Source organism: Zonotrichia leucophrys, chromosome W, assembly GCF_028769735.1.
Source record: "Zonotrichia leucophrys gambelii isolate GWCS_2022_RI chromosome W, RI_Zleu_2.0, whole genome shotgun sequence".
NCBI lineage: Eukaryota > Metazoa > Chordata > Aves > Passeriformes > Passerellidae > Zonotrichia > Zonotrichia leucophrys.
Genome location: NC_088199.1, coordinates 700,393 through 717,169, shown reverse-complemented (window position 1 = coordinate 717,169; position 16,777 = coordinate 700,393). Strand labels below are relative to the sequence as shown.

The 16,777-nt window shown below is 42.4% G+C and overlaps 1 protein-coding gene across 1 annotated transcript in view; it reads left to right on the top strand.

The window, feature by feature from the left end:
- LOC135459270 (zinc finger SWIM domain-containing protein 6-like) overlaps window positions 1-16,777 on the top strand; it is a 311,781-nt gene that overhangs the window by 192,515 nt on the left and 102,489 nt on the right. Inside the window, exon 2 of the mRNA XM_064735045.1 lies at window positions 11,034-11,390. Coding sequence (XP_064591115.1) covers window positions 11,034-11,390 — 357 coding nt within the window. The remainder of the gene's footprint in view (window positions 1-11,033; window positions 11,391-16,777) is intronic.

The window sequence follows — 16,777 nt, the reverse complement described above, 5'->3', positions numbered from 1 at the left end:
CAAGCAACATTTGCATTGGCACTGTTCTGCTGAGGTACTCTTGGAGCACCTAACCTTTCTATGATGTCCCAATTCTTTTCTTGAACTGCTTTCCTCCTAACAAATTCCCAAAACTCCTGAGGGTGTCGAGGAAGCACAGTGACTTGGCATGGAGGCAAAGTCCATGGGCAGTAAGGCTAGAGCTCTTAGGAGATGAAGGGACCAGAGCTCCTTGCCCCAACACAGGTGTTACTGCGGGCGACTTATCACTTGATTCGCTGTTGCTGTCACTGTCAGGTAACGGAGGATATGGCCTTGCAGATTGTTCAAGCCGCTCAGAGGGGAGCGGGGGGGCAGACGGCTGGACCAGAGAGGAGGGAAGCGGGGGGCAGATGGCTGGGTTTTTCTCTCTGCTAGAGACATTTCAGCTAACTGGCGTAGCGGTGTAGTATATACAGGCACCATCGTGAGCTGCTGCGCAGGTGTGAGATAAGGAGGCTTAGGGGTCTGATAAGAAGAGGCTAGGGCAGGTTGCCCAGAAGTTTTGGCAGCTTTCCCAGAAGCCTTGGCAGCTTTCCCAGAAGCTTTGGCACCCAGCCCAGAAGCTCTGGCAGCCTTCCTGGAAGCTTTGGCAGCTTTCCCAGAAGCTCTGGCAGCGTGCCAGGTAACTCCCATGGCATCCAAACTTTCTTCACCAAGTTCCCCATCAGAGCCCCCTTCTACCTCAGAGGCCCCCTCTGCCTCAGCCCCCCCGTCAGGTTCTGTTATCAGCCCCAACGCTTCGTCCGCATCTCGCTCCGTTTCTCTCTCTACTTTCCATTCTTTTAAAGCCTCAAAGAGCGAGTTCCAGGTTACTGCTAAATCAGCAGCTGTTTTATCTCCCGCTCGAATAACTTGCCAAAGTCTGTCCCCGACTTTCTTCCATGCCTTAACACTAAATGCTGTGTCGGGATCAGTGTCAAAATTCTGTGATTTAGCCCACAGCAATATATTACGAAGTGCATAGTCTGACGTATTAATTCCCTTATTTCTTAACAAAACTTTCCAGGTAGACAAAACACTTTCTTCCTCTTTAGATAAATTTTGTCCCATTATTACTAGTTGGTGGCTCACCTACTTCCAGGTGTCTTGATTGGAGGGAATCAGGTCCGGACCTCCCTGTGGCTTCCACCTGCCACTCTCAGCTGCACCAACGCCGCCTCCCCCACTACGTCCCAGTGGGTCACGGTTGCCAATTGCTAGGACCCTGTATGGGCCCCCACCGACTATGTTCTTATCACGTCGGCGTCACCAAAATGTCGCAGTCGAGGCGGTCACGACATAAAGCAGAGACCACAAGCAGTCTCAGTTGGTAACACTTGGCAACAGTTTATTAATGAAAATGGCTGATCTTTTATACACTTTCCAGTTGTTTACCCTTCTTCTACCTTAGCTATTGGCCACAATAATTCAATATCATGCCATTGGTGAAAAGTTACTCTGACTCCACCTAACTTTCTAAAATCGCTTCATCCAGCTGCAGAATGCTCTTATCTTCCTTCTCTCGATCTCCTTGGTTACGGCCTTGGAGAAAGCTCCTTATCAGCTTCTTCTTCTTCTTACTTCTTGCTCCTTTAGCTAACAGGCCCGCTGCTAGCCCCTTCCACAAGCCCAGGTGCTGTTTGTCAAGGTGGAGGCCTAACCAGCATTTATTAGATCACAGTGCAGCCTGAAAAAGGGGGGGAATGCACCACAACAGACCATTTCCCAGGAAGCAGGGCTTTAGCACACATAGTGGTTGCTCCAGAAGGCTAATATTGTAAATAAAAAATACCCCCCCTTCCTCCTCCTTTTCTCATCTTTTATATCTGAGCTGACATCATATGGTATGGAATATCCCTTTGGTTAATTTGGGTCAGCTGGCCTAGTTGTGTTCCCTCCCAGGATCTTGCCTACCCCCAGCCTATTGATGGGGCAGGGGAGAATATTGGAGAGACAGGACTAGAGAATCAGCACTCAGTCATTGGGTACTGACACTGGCCCAGCTCAGGTCATGGTGGCACTCCTTGCTCCTCACTAAATTCACTCTTTCTCGGTTCATGCAATTTCTGCTGCTTTACTTTGTGCAACATACATCTCACATCACAGATTATTTTTTTCCTGCAAGGTTAAATCTTCTCAAGGCGCATACTAGGTCTCCCCATCCTTCAGCATTACCCACCAAGTACACCCTGGTCCTTGGGCAAAGACAATCCAACAAATAGGTTTGCCATTTCCCATGGGAGGAGAAATCCACACTGACTTCTCCAGACACTTCCCTATATGTAGTATGGGGACCTTATCTTTCCCCACAGTGTGTAAGGTTTTTTTTTGCGTTAAGCAGCCAAGTGGCTTCTGCTTAATTTGCACCCCAAGGCTTCCATGCCCCATTGCCTAATGCTCTTAACATAGTCTTTAGCAGTCCATATACCTCCCAGTCTTTCCAGAGGCTTATGGATGATAAGGGTTGTGATATATCCACTCAATTCCGTGTTTCTTTGCCCAAGAGTTTATAAGGTTATTTTGAAAATGAGTCCCATTGTCTGACTCAGTTCTCTCTGGGGTACCATGTCACCACAAAATATGTCTCTTAAGGCCCAAGATGGTGTTTTGAGTTGTAGCACAGTTTACTGGGTATGTTTCCAGACAACCAGTCGTTGCATGGTGAGTATGCAGCTCTTGCCATGGTGTATTCATGGCAGTGGTCCAATGTAGTTAATTTGCCAGGCCTCACCATATCAGAAACCCATCCACTGCCTTCTATTCCAGGGAGATTTTGCTCACGTAGCTCTTTTAATTTTGCAGCATGTTTCACATTTGTGAATAACCTGTGTGATAGCCCCCCATGGTCAGGTCCCCCCCTTGATCACAAGCCCATCTGTATGTTGTATCTCTTCCTAGATGTCCTTAGGTTTTTATACCAAAATCAGCCAGATAGAAACTTTCTAACACAGTTTTGAGTGTTAGAAAGCAGGCATTCTTTATTGTAGCATGCTGGTCACTGAGAAGATCCTTCCTCTAACTGAGTGCCCTGAGCATCAGGTAAACAGAGTTTTTATCACACTGATTACATATTCATTAGCTATCCCTGCTTTCTTGATGTATATGTATTACTTTATTTTACATAGTCGTATTCCTTATCAGAAGTCCTTATATGGTTCTTTGGGGTCTTTGGTGGTCTTCAATGTCCAGTGTTGTTTCTAGGTGGCTGTTCCTTGACCCCCGGTTTGAATATCATTGTTTCACATAACTTCTGCTTTGTCATCCTTGCAGAGCTGAGCTGGCATCCTGCTTGCATTTTGTATGACTTGTTTGCCTAAGTTACATCCTTTATTTACTTCTCCCAAGGCTACATTGTTCTGTTCTACTAGTATTAATTTCTCCCATTTTTGTGCAACACTTGGATCACATTTAGTAATATTGTTGCCATTTTCCCAACCTGGAAACAAAACTTGAGATAATTTTAGTAAGGAGGTATTATAAAAGTGTATTTTTATTTGAAGGTCTTTAGGGGCAGTTATGGAAAGATGTCCACAAAAGCCCACCCCCTCCAGGGGTCAGCACATTTTTATAAGTTTTAGGAAATTAGCATAATTGATTAAAAGTGCCAATTAGGAGGACAAGTGGTGATGCAATTCTCCTCCAGGTCAAGCCCCTTTTCTGGAGCTCCCCCCTTGGCACTAGCTGTACTTTGTTCATGAAAATGTATCTTGAAGAGTTGTTCTTAACCTCGATAGTCAGGAAGAACTAAGATAGCATTGGGGCCTTGTACCTCCCAGGGCTTATAGCTCTGGAATTTGTTTTGTCTTTCTGCCTAGGGAAAGGCCATGGAAAATTACTGGGAAAATCAGCCACTAATACAATAGGTGACAGAGCTACAAATATATGTGCAAAGAATACAGACAACATAGAAAAAAAAGGCAAAAACCAAAATGGCCTCAATAAAACTAGATGGAAATTTTTCTCCCAAATCAAGGCTGAATTAACTACTGTCAGGATAGCAAAACAAGACTTAGGCATCTTGTTTTTTCTCAGACAACTGTTTGATTAACCAAGGGGCTACATCCCTTTTAATTTTGGAGTAATGTCTCCATGATTTTACTATGTCTGATTTCAGTGTAGTAAAAGTTGTCAGTAGTACTTGGAAAGGTCCCTTCTACTTTGGATGGTGCAGAACGGTTCCCCAGTCTTTCAAGTAGACCCAATCTCCTGGCTGGAACTCATGCACTGGTTTCTCCAATCCCATCAGCCTGGAGATCACTGCTCACTGCAAATCGTGTAAAGTTTTACAAAGACAAATGAGGAAATTATTCAAACCCTTCCTTTTATGTGTGTGTTTCCTGGAATGTGTGGAACTTGGTAGGTTTGACCATATAGCAGCTCATAGGGGCTTATTTTGCCGGTGCCCTGTGGCTGAATTCTAATTAGAAGTAGTGCAACAGGTAAGGCTTGGACCCATGTCAAGGAAGTTTCCTGACATATTTTACCCAATTGCAATTTGATTGTATAATTCACTTACTCTACTTTGCCACTAGCTTGGGGCCTATAAGGAGTATGGAGATCTCAAGCTATTCCCAAGCCTTTCCTAACCTGTTGTACCACTTCTGCAATAAAGTGGAAAACTATGTCGGATGATGTTCCTAAAGGTACCCTAAATGTAGGTATTATTTGATTCAACAGTATTTTAGTCACTTACTTAGCCTGGTTGGTGTGACAAGGGAAGGCTTCTGGTCACCCAAAAAAGATATCCTTCAGAACTAGGAGGGATTTATATCCCCCTTTTCTGGGCAATTAAGTGAAATAAATCTGTCAGTATTCACCTGGAATATTTCCAGATTTTATGGCTCCCAGCACTACTTTGTTAGCTGTGTTAGGGTTGTTTCTTTTACAGACTATACAGTGTTGGATTCTTGACTGTACATTGTGATCCATTTTAGACCTAATTATCGATTTTTGCAAATGTTTGAAAAGTTTTTCAGTACTCCAATTAGTGGCTTTGTGTTCATGATCCACTATTTCACACAAGATCTGTTCAGGGATTACTATTTTCCTGGTTGGGGTGACAGCCCAGCCTTGAGGATCAAATTTTGCTTCTAAGGTTTCAATTAATTGACAGTCCCTAGCACTATACTCTGGTTTCTCTACTTGGAGAGGTAACTCTGGCAGGGTTATTAAAGATAAAAATTTTTTTTCTAATGTGCCTTTTTCTGCAGCCTCTTTGGCAGCCTTATTGGCTAAATGATTCCCCAATTCCAGTTTGGTCTTACCTGCTTGGTGTGCTCTGCAATGCATGATGGCAACTTCTGCTGGTTTCTGGATACTTTCAAGTAAATCCAAGATATGTTTTCCATTTTTGATCAATGTACCTTGAGATGTCAAAAGGTCTCCTTCTTTCCAGATGGCCCCATGTGTGCATGTATCACTCCAAAGGCGTATTTTGAATCAGTCCAAATGTTAACTCGTTTTCCTTTACTCAGTTCCAATGCTTGAGTGAGTGCAATTAGTTCTGCTTTCTGGGCCAAAACATTAGAGGGGGGTGCCCCCTATTTGTTTACCTCATGGTATGTAGTCACTGCATATCCACATAATTGTTTTCCATTTTGGACAAAACTGCTCCCATCGGTAAACAATTCCCAATCAGTTCTTTCCAAGAGTCAGTCTCCTAAGTCAGGTCTGCTGAAGCACACTTCTATAGTCTGTAAGCAATCATACTCTGGGGTTCCTTCTACTTGTTGGGCAAGTAAGAACATAGCAGGGTTAACAATAGAAGTTGTTTTGAGTGTCACATGATCTTGCTCCAGCATGACTACCTGATATTTTAGCATCTGGTTAGGAGATAGCCAGTGGCCTCCTTTTTGCTCAAGCACTGACTACACCATATGTGATACATAAACAACCATGCTTTGTCCCAAAGTCAGTTTTTGAACTTCCTGGATCAAGAGAACAGTAGCTGCTACTGTCCTCAGACAACTAGGCCAGCCTTGGCTGGCATTATCTAGTTGCTTTGAAAAGTAGGCCACAGCCCACCTCTGGTCCCCGAGGAACTGTGACAGCACTCTCAGTGCTGTGTTTTGTCTTTTATCAGTAAATAGTTCAAACAGCCGCATGGGGTCTGGGAGCCCCAAAGCAAGTGCCTGCATAAGGGCTCACTTGAGTTGTAAAAAGGCAGCCTGTGGATCATCAGTCCAGACTATAAAATCCCTCTGAACATTCTTCAAGAGCTCATACAGTGGCTTTACTAGCAGCCCATAATTGCTAATCCATAGGCAACACCATTTGATCATCCTGAGAAAGACACACATCTCTCTTACCGTTTGTGGCTGTGGGAGCTGGCAAATTGCTTTTTTTTGTTCCTGTCCCAGCCTCCTTTGTCCATGAAAGATTTCGAATCCCAAGTAGGTTACTGTGGTCTGGACTATTTGTGCTTTGTCTTTGGATACTCTTTATCCACTTAGTCCCAGAAAATTCAACAATGTCGCAGTCTGATCCAAACATTGATGTTTAGTTTCAGTGGCAATCAGAATGTCATCTACATACTGTAACAAGACTCCAATAGGGTTCTGATTTATCCATTCCTCCACTTCTTTTGCCAATTGATTTCTGATTATGGTGGGGCTATTTTTAAACTCTTGCGGTAGAACTGTCCAAGTCAGTTGGGTTCTTCTCCCTGTGTTCAGATTTTCCCATTCAAAAGCAAAAAGCTCTTGACTTTCAGTACTCAAAGGGATACATGAAAAATCATCTTTCAAGTCTAACGCTGTAAACCATTTTAATTTTTCACTCAAGGTTGTTAGCAAGGTAAAACGTTTTGTTACTACCAGATGTATATCTTCTTCTATCTAATTTATGGCTCTAAGATCCTGTACCAGCCAGTAATCCTTTCCATTTGCCTTCTTAAATGGCAAATTAGGTTTGTTAAATTTGGATTTGCATTCCTTCAATAGGCCGTGTTTTATAAATTTTTCCACAAGGGATAATAACACCCTGCGACTTTCTATTTCCAAGGGTATTAATTTTGCCTTACTGGTCCCACTCCAGCTTTCAATTCAATCTTTACAGGCTCTGCTCTTTTGGATCTCCTGGGCACTGATTTGCAGAAAAAAAACCTAACTCCGCAACTTTGTAAAAGTTGGAAAGCTGGTATGTTCATTACAGCACTGGATGCATGTGGGGATCGCTCCTCCCTAAAGGACATGTGCACCCCTGAGAATTCCCTAACCTTTTTTATCCCCCCCTTAGTTGTACATATGCATAGAGTTTCACAATAGTTTCATGCATATTCATTTTACTGGTTTCAGGTTGCAACTTGCAATTAGTCCTTATCAGTCCTTGTACAGAGAGAACTCTCTGGTCATCTTGTCCATCTCTTGGTCTCTTGCAGCCTCAGCTTTAGGATTTTTTCTTCATTTAAAAGTTCAAGGGGCCCTTCTTATCTCTTCAGCTGGGAGATTGCATTCCTTTTTTCTCAGCTGAGGCAGTTTCTGTGAGCGCAGCAAAGCTAGCAGACTAAACAGGTTCACTTATGCTAGCAAGCTACAGATTTAATAATTCAAAATGGCACATTTCACCTAAATCCGAAATGGATTTCCACCCTGGAAAATTTCCCGCTCTGTTTCAGCACCTCTCCAGCTCAGACCATCATAATTACTGCATCCTCAAGTGATACAGGCAGATGGATCATGTCCAATTTCAGAGACTAGTGCAAAAATAGAGGCTTCCACATAATTAGGTTCTGGGATAATAACCTTTATTTTTCCATTTTTAAATTTGATTTCAGCATTTAGTTTTTCTAATAAATCTGTCCCAAGGAGATGCTTTGGCAAATTGAGTGGATACAAAAACTGGTGAGTCATTCATTGTTTTCCTAATTTAAAATCAATGTGTTTGAAAAATAGCTGAGTTTCGTGATTCCATGTTGCACCAATAATTGTTATAGAATCATTACTCAAGTTTCCTTTTACTGTATTTAGCACCAAGTAACTAGTTCCCGTATCTACTAAGAATTCTACCTCCTCATTTACCTCCTCATTTCCCATCTTAGCTGTAAGCAGAAGTTCTGCCAGGGAAGAATCCTTGAGTCCCCCTCTGTCATCATCAGAGATGGCCATGAGAAGGGGAGCTTTTACTAGAACATTGAGATAAGGCAGTTTGCTAAAGCAAAAGTGAAAGTTAGTATGCACACAAGCAAAGGGAAAAAAAATAATTATCCTCTATTTCCCATCAGCAAGCAATGTCCAGACACTTCCTGGGAAGCAGGGCTTCAGCACACATAACTTCCTCCAGAAAGCAAACATTGAAAACTCATTAATTCCCTCCCTTCCTCCTCTCTCCCTCAGCTTATATATCTGAGCTAACATCATATGGTATGGAATATCCCTTTGGCTAATTTGGATCAGCTGGCCTACTTGTGTGCCCTCCAAGGGTCTTGCCCATCCCCATCCTATTGATGGAATGGAATGTTGGAGAGACAGCACTGATGCTGTGCCAGCACTGATCAGCAGTAGCCAAAACACCAATGTGTTATCAACACCTTCCTGGCCATCAATACAAAGCACAGCACCGGGAGGGCTGCTATGGGAAAATGAACTCCAGCTCAAGAAGACCCAGTTCAGCTACTTACTGAGAGCAGGAAGGAGTAGGATCAGGCCACTTGAGTGTTCAAGTGTTACACTTTTTCTCAGGTCATAAATGAGAGACTTTGGTATATACTTAATAGGAAAGTGATATTAAAAAAAATATATCTCCTATACAATTTCCTTGAGACCACCAATACATCTCTTCTTTACTGGAAATTAACCTGAAATAGAGCTGAACAAGTTTTAACAATACCTCTTTTTTGAGAGAGGGCACTGACGGGAGCATGCTATGATTACTTAAAAATCAAAGGGAAAGGCAGAGGGAGGAGCTCATTATTCAAGGGACAATTCCCTTCCCCTTCTCTGTATGTGTTGAGTGGAGCCAAGAGCAAGAATGCCAAGTATGCCTGGGGTTCTTCATCCTCTTCCCCCCTCCCTTGTATCTGTGCACTTTACAGCTTACTGCCTCTTCAACTCTAACTGATAAACATTATCTTGCAAAAATCAAGAGTCTGTGTCTATGACTTCTGGTAGAATATCACATTTCTGTAGCTGAACGAAATCCAGACAGTGATACTGACTGCACAACCTGCTCTGAAATACACAGTATAAACAAATGGAAAAAATTAGATTTTCCACTTCATTTCCAGTAGATTAAAGAGTTTCTTAAAAACAAATTGAGATGCAATATTTTGGACTATAGCTATGTGTATATTTCTTTTTTACTCCCTAATTTTCATGTGATACTGCTTCCTACAACATACTTTTCTTGAAATACAAGAATACTGAATCAGTTTTGGACTTTGAGGGAGTGTGGCTTTATAAGTAATGTATAGCACGTTACTTGTAATATCCATTCCAGACTGTATGTATGCAGTCTGTTCAAGTTTAATACTGATTATATGTAATTTGTTTGTATTGCTTTGTAGCTATACCTGTGAATTAATGCCTGAACCAAAAATCAATGTCATGTTTACATAAAATCCAATAGAAACACCCAAATTCTGCAGTGATAAAGTACTGAGAGCTAAAGCTGGGCCTTAACATTGGGAAAACATAGATGGGCTCAGGTCTGATATTCAGAGAACAGCATTTGAGACCTTGGTTCAACAGGGTGCTCTGTGGAGTAGTGGCTGAAGTAAAGATCATTCTTATGGTATACCATATCTTCTTAAAATATAAGAAAAAAAGAGTTATTTTGCCTTATGCTTTATCATGCCAAGTGGAGATGCACACTTCTGAAACAGTGTGTGCATATCTCATTGACTGTGAGAGACAACTGCTCACTTTGAAAATTTAAAAAGGTTTATTAAACCATAACAAAAATACCACAAAGGACTACATAAGGAAAAAAAGCTGTAGCACTGGGAACTGCCCCTCGTGCATATCACATGGCCAGTTCATCTTCAAGATGGATGCTCAGTCTTTTATATCCCTGGGGGTTGCATCAGCCAGCCCTGGCCCCTCCCAAAGTCTGTCAGTCAGCTCTTCTTTGCCATTTATCAGTGAAAACTGCTTTCTTGTAACTTGATTGGAGGTCAGGTGTTGCCATGCCGCACCCCCTAAGCAACAAGCTTTTCCATTCCCAACTGCCCCATGCAAGGGGCACATGTGCACGCCTTCTTTTTTACCTGTCCTAGACAACCTCGGCTGTCTGATGGTCACAATACAGGGTGGAAAAAGGGAACTATGGGGAGAACAGAGGACATCTAAACTACAATAACATAACTATACATCACTAAAGCTTTTCTTAATATTCACACAATAGTTATCCCTGATTGTAAGAGCCAATCATCTCATTATCCATCTATAACATTGACTATTATGAATCTGATATCCTGTGTATTGGTAACTGCAGCAGTTTCCATTTCCCAAGAGTTACAAAGACATAGCTGCCCTACCAGATTGCTTGGGTTGATGATGAGCTTTAGCATCAGCTCAGTGGTGGGAGAAGTGAAGGGAATGAGGTTAAGTGACTTGCGTCAGTGAATCGGTGGCAGAGTTGAGATTAGGACCAGGGTTTGTACCACTAGAGTGCACTACTTTCCTCTTATTGAGAGAATGGGTAAATTTGCTGGTAAGTGCAGACTGGTGTGAGGTTTGGAAAATTGCTGCCAGCTTGCTGAACTACTGGGAATTTCACATTGGTCTTAATTGGATGCAACTCTGCTTCTGCAGCTATCATTTACGAAGTAACTTTTTCTTACTATCAAACTTCTATGAATGTTGTGATGGAATGGCAAAGAGGGCTTGTAAACCAGCTCCTTTTGATTTTATTGGATATAAAAAGAGTATGACAGAAAGACAGCGTTCATCATACTTGTAATTAAAGCAAGTTCTATGAGATATATTCTTTCTCAGAAATACATGATGACTTTTGCTAGATTAATTAAAGGTTATCAAAAATGAGATATGGTACTTTATTTAAGAATGTAAGCCCTCCATTTTTTCCCTTCACAGGTTTCCACTTGAGTGGCACTGTGACAGACCCTGCAATGCAATCGGAGCCAGAAACTGTTTGCAATGTAGCTATCAGCTTTGATCGTTGCAAGATTACCTCAGTGACCTGTAGCTGTGGAAACAAGGACATATTTTACTGTGCCCACGTTGTTGCACTCTCTTTATACCGGATCCGCAAGCCAGATCAGGTCAAACTGCATCTTCCCATTTCAGAGACACTGTTTCAAATGAACAGAGACCAACTACAAAAATTTGTTCAGTATTTGATCACAGTGCACCATACAGAAGTTTTGCCAACTGCTCAGAAATTAGCAGATGAAATTCTTTCTCAGAATTCAGAAATCAATCAAGTCCATGGTAAGTTTGATGATTTTTCTTTTGTTTGATTCCTTCTCTGGTTTTTTATATTATTTTTTGTGGCACTCAGGAGTGTGACCTCCTGAAGTCCCTTTCAACCTAATTACTTTGTAATTTTTATGATGTTTACATTATGGTGTTGTGGTCAGTTCATCACATGTTGTTTCTGCCGTTGCTTTTTCCTCTGGGGGACGACTCCTCACACTCTTCCCCTGCTCCAATGTGGATTCCCTCTGTCCTGGTTACAGGAGTAGAGTGCCAGTTTAGCAGTATGTGGGTGTAACAAAAGGTATATTCGACTCCTCTCTACCTCATTTCTGACACACTGTTAATGATGGGTCATTTGCAGTAGCTGCCCAGTGCACACTTGACACCTCAGGCTACAAGATAGATGTTAAATGAGATAAGGAAAAAAGAGGCAACGCTGCAAGGCAGGGTAGTGTTTCTTTTTCTTCACACCAATGACTCAGCTGTGATAACTCTTTTTGGGGAAGCACCAGCACAGTCACAACCATCCTGAGGTGGTCACCTCAGGTAATGGGCCATAATGGACTCAATGGCACTGGCAGAATAGGCAGCTGCAATGACTCACAGTATTACATCATTCCATTGTGAAAGTTCCCAGCCTGGGGGAGGTACTGACAATTACCACCTGAACCTAAGCATATATAATCTCTGATTTTGGGGATTTGGGACACCACCAATACCACCACTCGTCATATCCAGAGGAGGACCAATACTTCTATAGGACCACTGCTTTCGACCGAAACTGTTATAGGTTAGTTGCGGTGGGGAATTAATCACCGACTAATAAGTCCAAATAAAATGAAATGTATTAATTGATACAGCAAGCGATAATAGGCAAAGTCAGCGCCCCGGGCGCGCTGGGCGACAGGAGAGTCTCCGCTCTAACACTACCGCACTCTTCTGCTTTTTCATGGAGTTGTTATACAGTCCTGCTTCCGGGTTAATGTGTAGTACTCTGCATATTCTTCTTTTGTGTCTAGGTGGTCATAGTCCACCCCCCGGAGGTCTGAAGATGAAGATTGGTATTTTCCTTTGTCTGATTCCTGGAATTTTAGGCTCAATCTGCTGAGTTCCTGGAATCTTAGGTTTACTGAGTGGATAAGCTGATACTGTGCTATCAATCATAGCAAACCCCCCACCGATATTAACAGTTTACTAAACAGATAAACAAATGTTTGTGAAACCCATTGTCTTTGGTTTCACCTTCCTTATCCTTTTAAGTCTGGAAATTTACTTAAGCAAACAACTAGAGGTGGTGCAACAGTCTTACTGGAATAACTTTGTCATCTTTGATGAACAAACCTAAAGTTTTGACCCATTACAAAACCACCACTTGATAGGACTGCGACCATCACCCTGATCAACAGGATGCCAGGTTATACTCTGACTTTGTGGGTTGAAGCCATCTTTCTGAGTATCATTGCATGTATTGTAATCTCTCTACTAAATTCTAACTCTGTCCTGAAATCTCTCTTAAGGTAATTGAGTGGGGTTCATTTCTCCCATCAGTCTATTTCATACCAGCACACCCTCCCACAGGAAACAGTTTTCCATAACCTTCTCCAATGTGACTCATTCTGACAAGGTACAGTTCTTCACAAACTGCTCCAATGTAGGACCTGTAATATATGTTATAAAATAATTCATGCTTAAGAGAAGAATATATAAAATAAAAATTGTAAAATCCAACGAGCCTCTGACCACAAGCAGCCCAGAGACAGATTACTACATTGGAATTACAAAACTTCTGGTGGCAGCAGGAGAACCATGCCTCGTTTAACTAATAAAAGATGTGGCTGGCCGCAGAGATGGGCTTCCTCTGGAGTCATCAGGGAACACCCAAGGGTGATCATCACTTGGTAGATACTATCAATCAAGATAACCGGAAGTCGACAAGGAACATACATCTGAATATGCGACTTCCCCTGACATGATCAGCGCCTGCCACTACTCAGGAAACAGCAATTGTCCATCCTTGCACAGTGAAAGAAACCTTCATACATATGTGGGGTTACAAAAGAAATCGAGGCACCTCTGCCTCAGGCATAAAAAACTGTATAAAACAGCCCCACTGGAAACAGCATTCGTGAACAGAGGGAGGTCCGATGCGATAGAAGTCAGATCTAGGTTCACCCAGCGCCTACCCTGGGCTTGACGCTGTCTCTTTGGCTGTGGTTTTTAAGGACTGTATTTTGGTCGTGAAAATAAAATCTTTTGCATTTATTAATTTGGATTTCTGGCTGATCATTTATAACACACCCTTCCACGTGGTGCAGTCCTTCAGGAACAGGCTGCTCCAGTGTAGGTCCCCCACAGGGTCACATCTCCTGCCATCAAACCTGCTCCAGCATGGGCTCCACTCTCCACAGGGTCATAGGTCCTGCCAGGACCCTGCTCTAGCAGGGGCTTCCCACAGGATCACAGCCTCCTTTAGGCACATCCACCTCCTCCAGCATGGGGCTCCTACATGGGCTACAGGTTGATCTCTGCATCCCTGTGGATGTCCGTGGGCTGCAGGGACACAGCTGCCTCACCATGGTCTTTACTGTGGGCTGCAGGGGAATGTCAGCTCCGGCACCTGAACCATCTCCTCCCCCCTCCTACACTGACCCTGGTGTCTGCATAGTTTTTCCTCTCACATATTCTCATTCCTCTCTATGCTGGCCCAAATTGCTTCTGTGCTGTAATTTCTTTCCCTTTCTTAAATATGTTATCACTGAGGTGCTACTGCTTTCACTGATGGGCTCGGCCTTGGGCAGCAGTGGGTTTATCTTGGAGCTGACTGGAACTGGCTTTGATGGACATGGGGGAAGCTTCTGGCATAAGACACCCCTGTAGCTTCCCCACTACCAAAAGCTGGTCATGCAAACCCAATAAACCCATAGAAGGTACTGTGGAAAAAATTAACATTAACTCAGTCAAAACCATCACACCAGTACTTTCTTTACATTTTCTCTTATTAGCACTGTCTGCTTCACAGTAGTTCCAGTTTTTCTTTAATGCTATGCACTACTAAACAGTCGTTATATTTTACCCAAGAGTTATGAAATTAAACAAAAGATTAAATTACTTATGTCTAGACTTTGAATCATTTGGGGAATCTAAGGCATAATATTTTGTAATAAGCAATTTGATCAGCTTTTTTTCTATATAACTACTATTTAGAATAATTCTGAAAACACTAAGTTTATAAAATCAGTTACTATTCTGTTGCGAAGTCAGAAGTACCTGTAGTATTGTGCTGAATTGCATTGTAGAGCTCAGACCCTCAGCTTGATGTCTTAAGCTTTTATAGTCTTTTTACCCAGTGGCATGGAAATAGCACTGGTTTAAGTATAGCAATGCTGAGTCACTGCAGAAGGTATAGTGCAAACTGACTGATTGTTGCCTTTTTCCCAACCTGGAAATGAAACTTGAGATAATTTTAGTAAGGAGGTAATATAAGAATAGATCTTTATTTGAAGGCCTTCAGGGGCATTTATGGAAAGATGTCCACAAAAGCTGTCCTAGGATGATGTTATGATGCTTGTATCCCCAATTGTGTGTTCTGTTTATGCTGGATATTATATTCTGTGCCCTCAAGACTGGCTGAGAGCAAAGGCGGGGAGAAGAAGCACAGAGCTTTGTTATCAGGGACTGGACTCCTCCTCCACAGTCTGCTGGAACACTGTTCATGTCTGGGCACAGATGGGGCAGAACACTGCACTTCTGTTGCTTTTTAGTTAGTTAGTTAGTTTAGCTAGCTGAGGCAATCCGAGCTTTCCCTGGACTGTTTTTCTTTCCCTTTTTGGAACCATTCAAACCTGCTCCAGACTGGGACCCAAGGAAACACCGAGAGCTCACACTTTGCAGCCTCCGGGGCCTACTCTGCAGCCTTTCCCAGCGCTGGAGGGACTGATAACAGGGCAACCACCCCCAGGAGAGACTTTCTGAATTTGTCATTTCTTCAAAGTGATGAATGAGCTTTGTCATCTGGTATTGTTCAGTTTTTGTGCTGGGGAGTGCTTTGCCTGTTGAATAAACAGGTTTTTTCCACCTCTCTCCAAGGAAATTCTTTCCCGAACTGGTTGGGGGGAGGGGCCGTGTGGGTTGGCTTTCTGGGGGGGCCCCTTTTGGAGGTTTTCTCCCAAATTTGCCCTAAACCAGGACAAAAGCCCACCCCCTCCAGGGGTCAGCACATTTTTTAGGTTTTAGGAAATTAGCATAATTGATAAAAAGCACCATTTAGGAGCACAAATGGTGATGCAATCTTCCCCCCAGGTCAAGCCCCTTTTCCAGAGTCCCCCCCTCAGCACTAGCTGTGCTTTGTTCATAAAATGTATCTCGAAGAGTTGTTCATAGCCTTGATTCCCAGCAAGAGCCAAGATAGCATTGGGGCCTTGTGAGAAACAAGCCTCACTTCTAGAATTTTAGAAAAAGGTTTATTAAACCTTGACAAAAATTACAACAAAGGACTGGATAAGGAAAGAAGTTACAGCGCTGAGAGCCTGCTCTCTCCCGTGGCTTTACAGCCACGTGACTCATTCACAAAATGGCTGCTCCACCTTTTATACCCTTGGTGCTGCATCATGTAACCCTAACCCCTCCCAAAGTCTGTAAGTTAACTCTTCTTCACTGTCCATTGGTGAAGACTGTTTTCTTGTAACTTGATTGGAGGTCAGGTGTTGCCATGCCGTGCCTCTTAGTAACAAGCTTGCCCTCCCCCTAAATGCCCTGACCACCAAGGCTATTACAAGGAGAGGGGAAAGAGGACTATGGAATGACATCTTACATTAACATTACTATAAATCTATATAATATCTATCTCTTAATTGTGAGAGACAACTATTACATTACTTATCTATTACAGGCTTTGTATCCCTCAAGGCTTGGAGCTCTGGAATTTGTTTTGTCTTTCTGCCTAGGGAAAGGCCATGGAAAAGTACTGGGAAAACTAGCCACTATTACAATAGTCCACAGAGTTACAAATATATGTGTGAAGAATACAGAGAACATACAAAAGAAAAAAGGAAAAAACCAAACAGCATAATGATGAGCTTTTTTTATAAAATGTAAACAGTTATGGAAAGAATTTGGGCTTTTTCCCTAAATAGGGAAGTGTAGATGAGAAATCTTAGGCTTTTTAAAATACAAGTTAAAAGTAGCCATATTGTCACCGAAAACCAGGAAATAAACTCTCCAACCAGTTTGTTAATTAAGAAAGTTGGCAGTGCTTTATTCAGTGCTGAGGTACATGAGGAATCAATCCACCTATAATACACACCAAGTATAAAACCTTCTAACAATTTATACATTTTAGCAAACAAAGGAATTAGTGTTCCTTGGATGCAAGTTACATCGTTCTCCTACTAATTAGAATT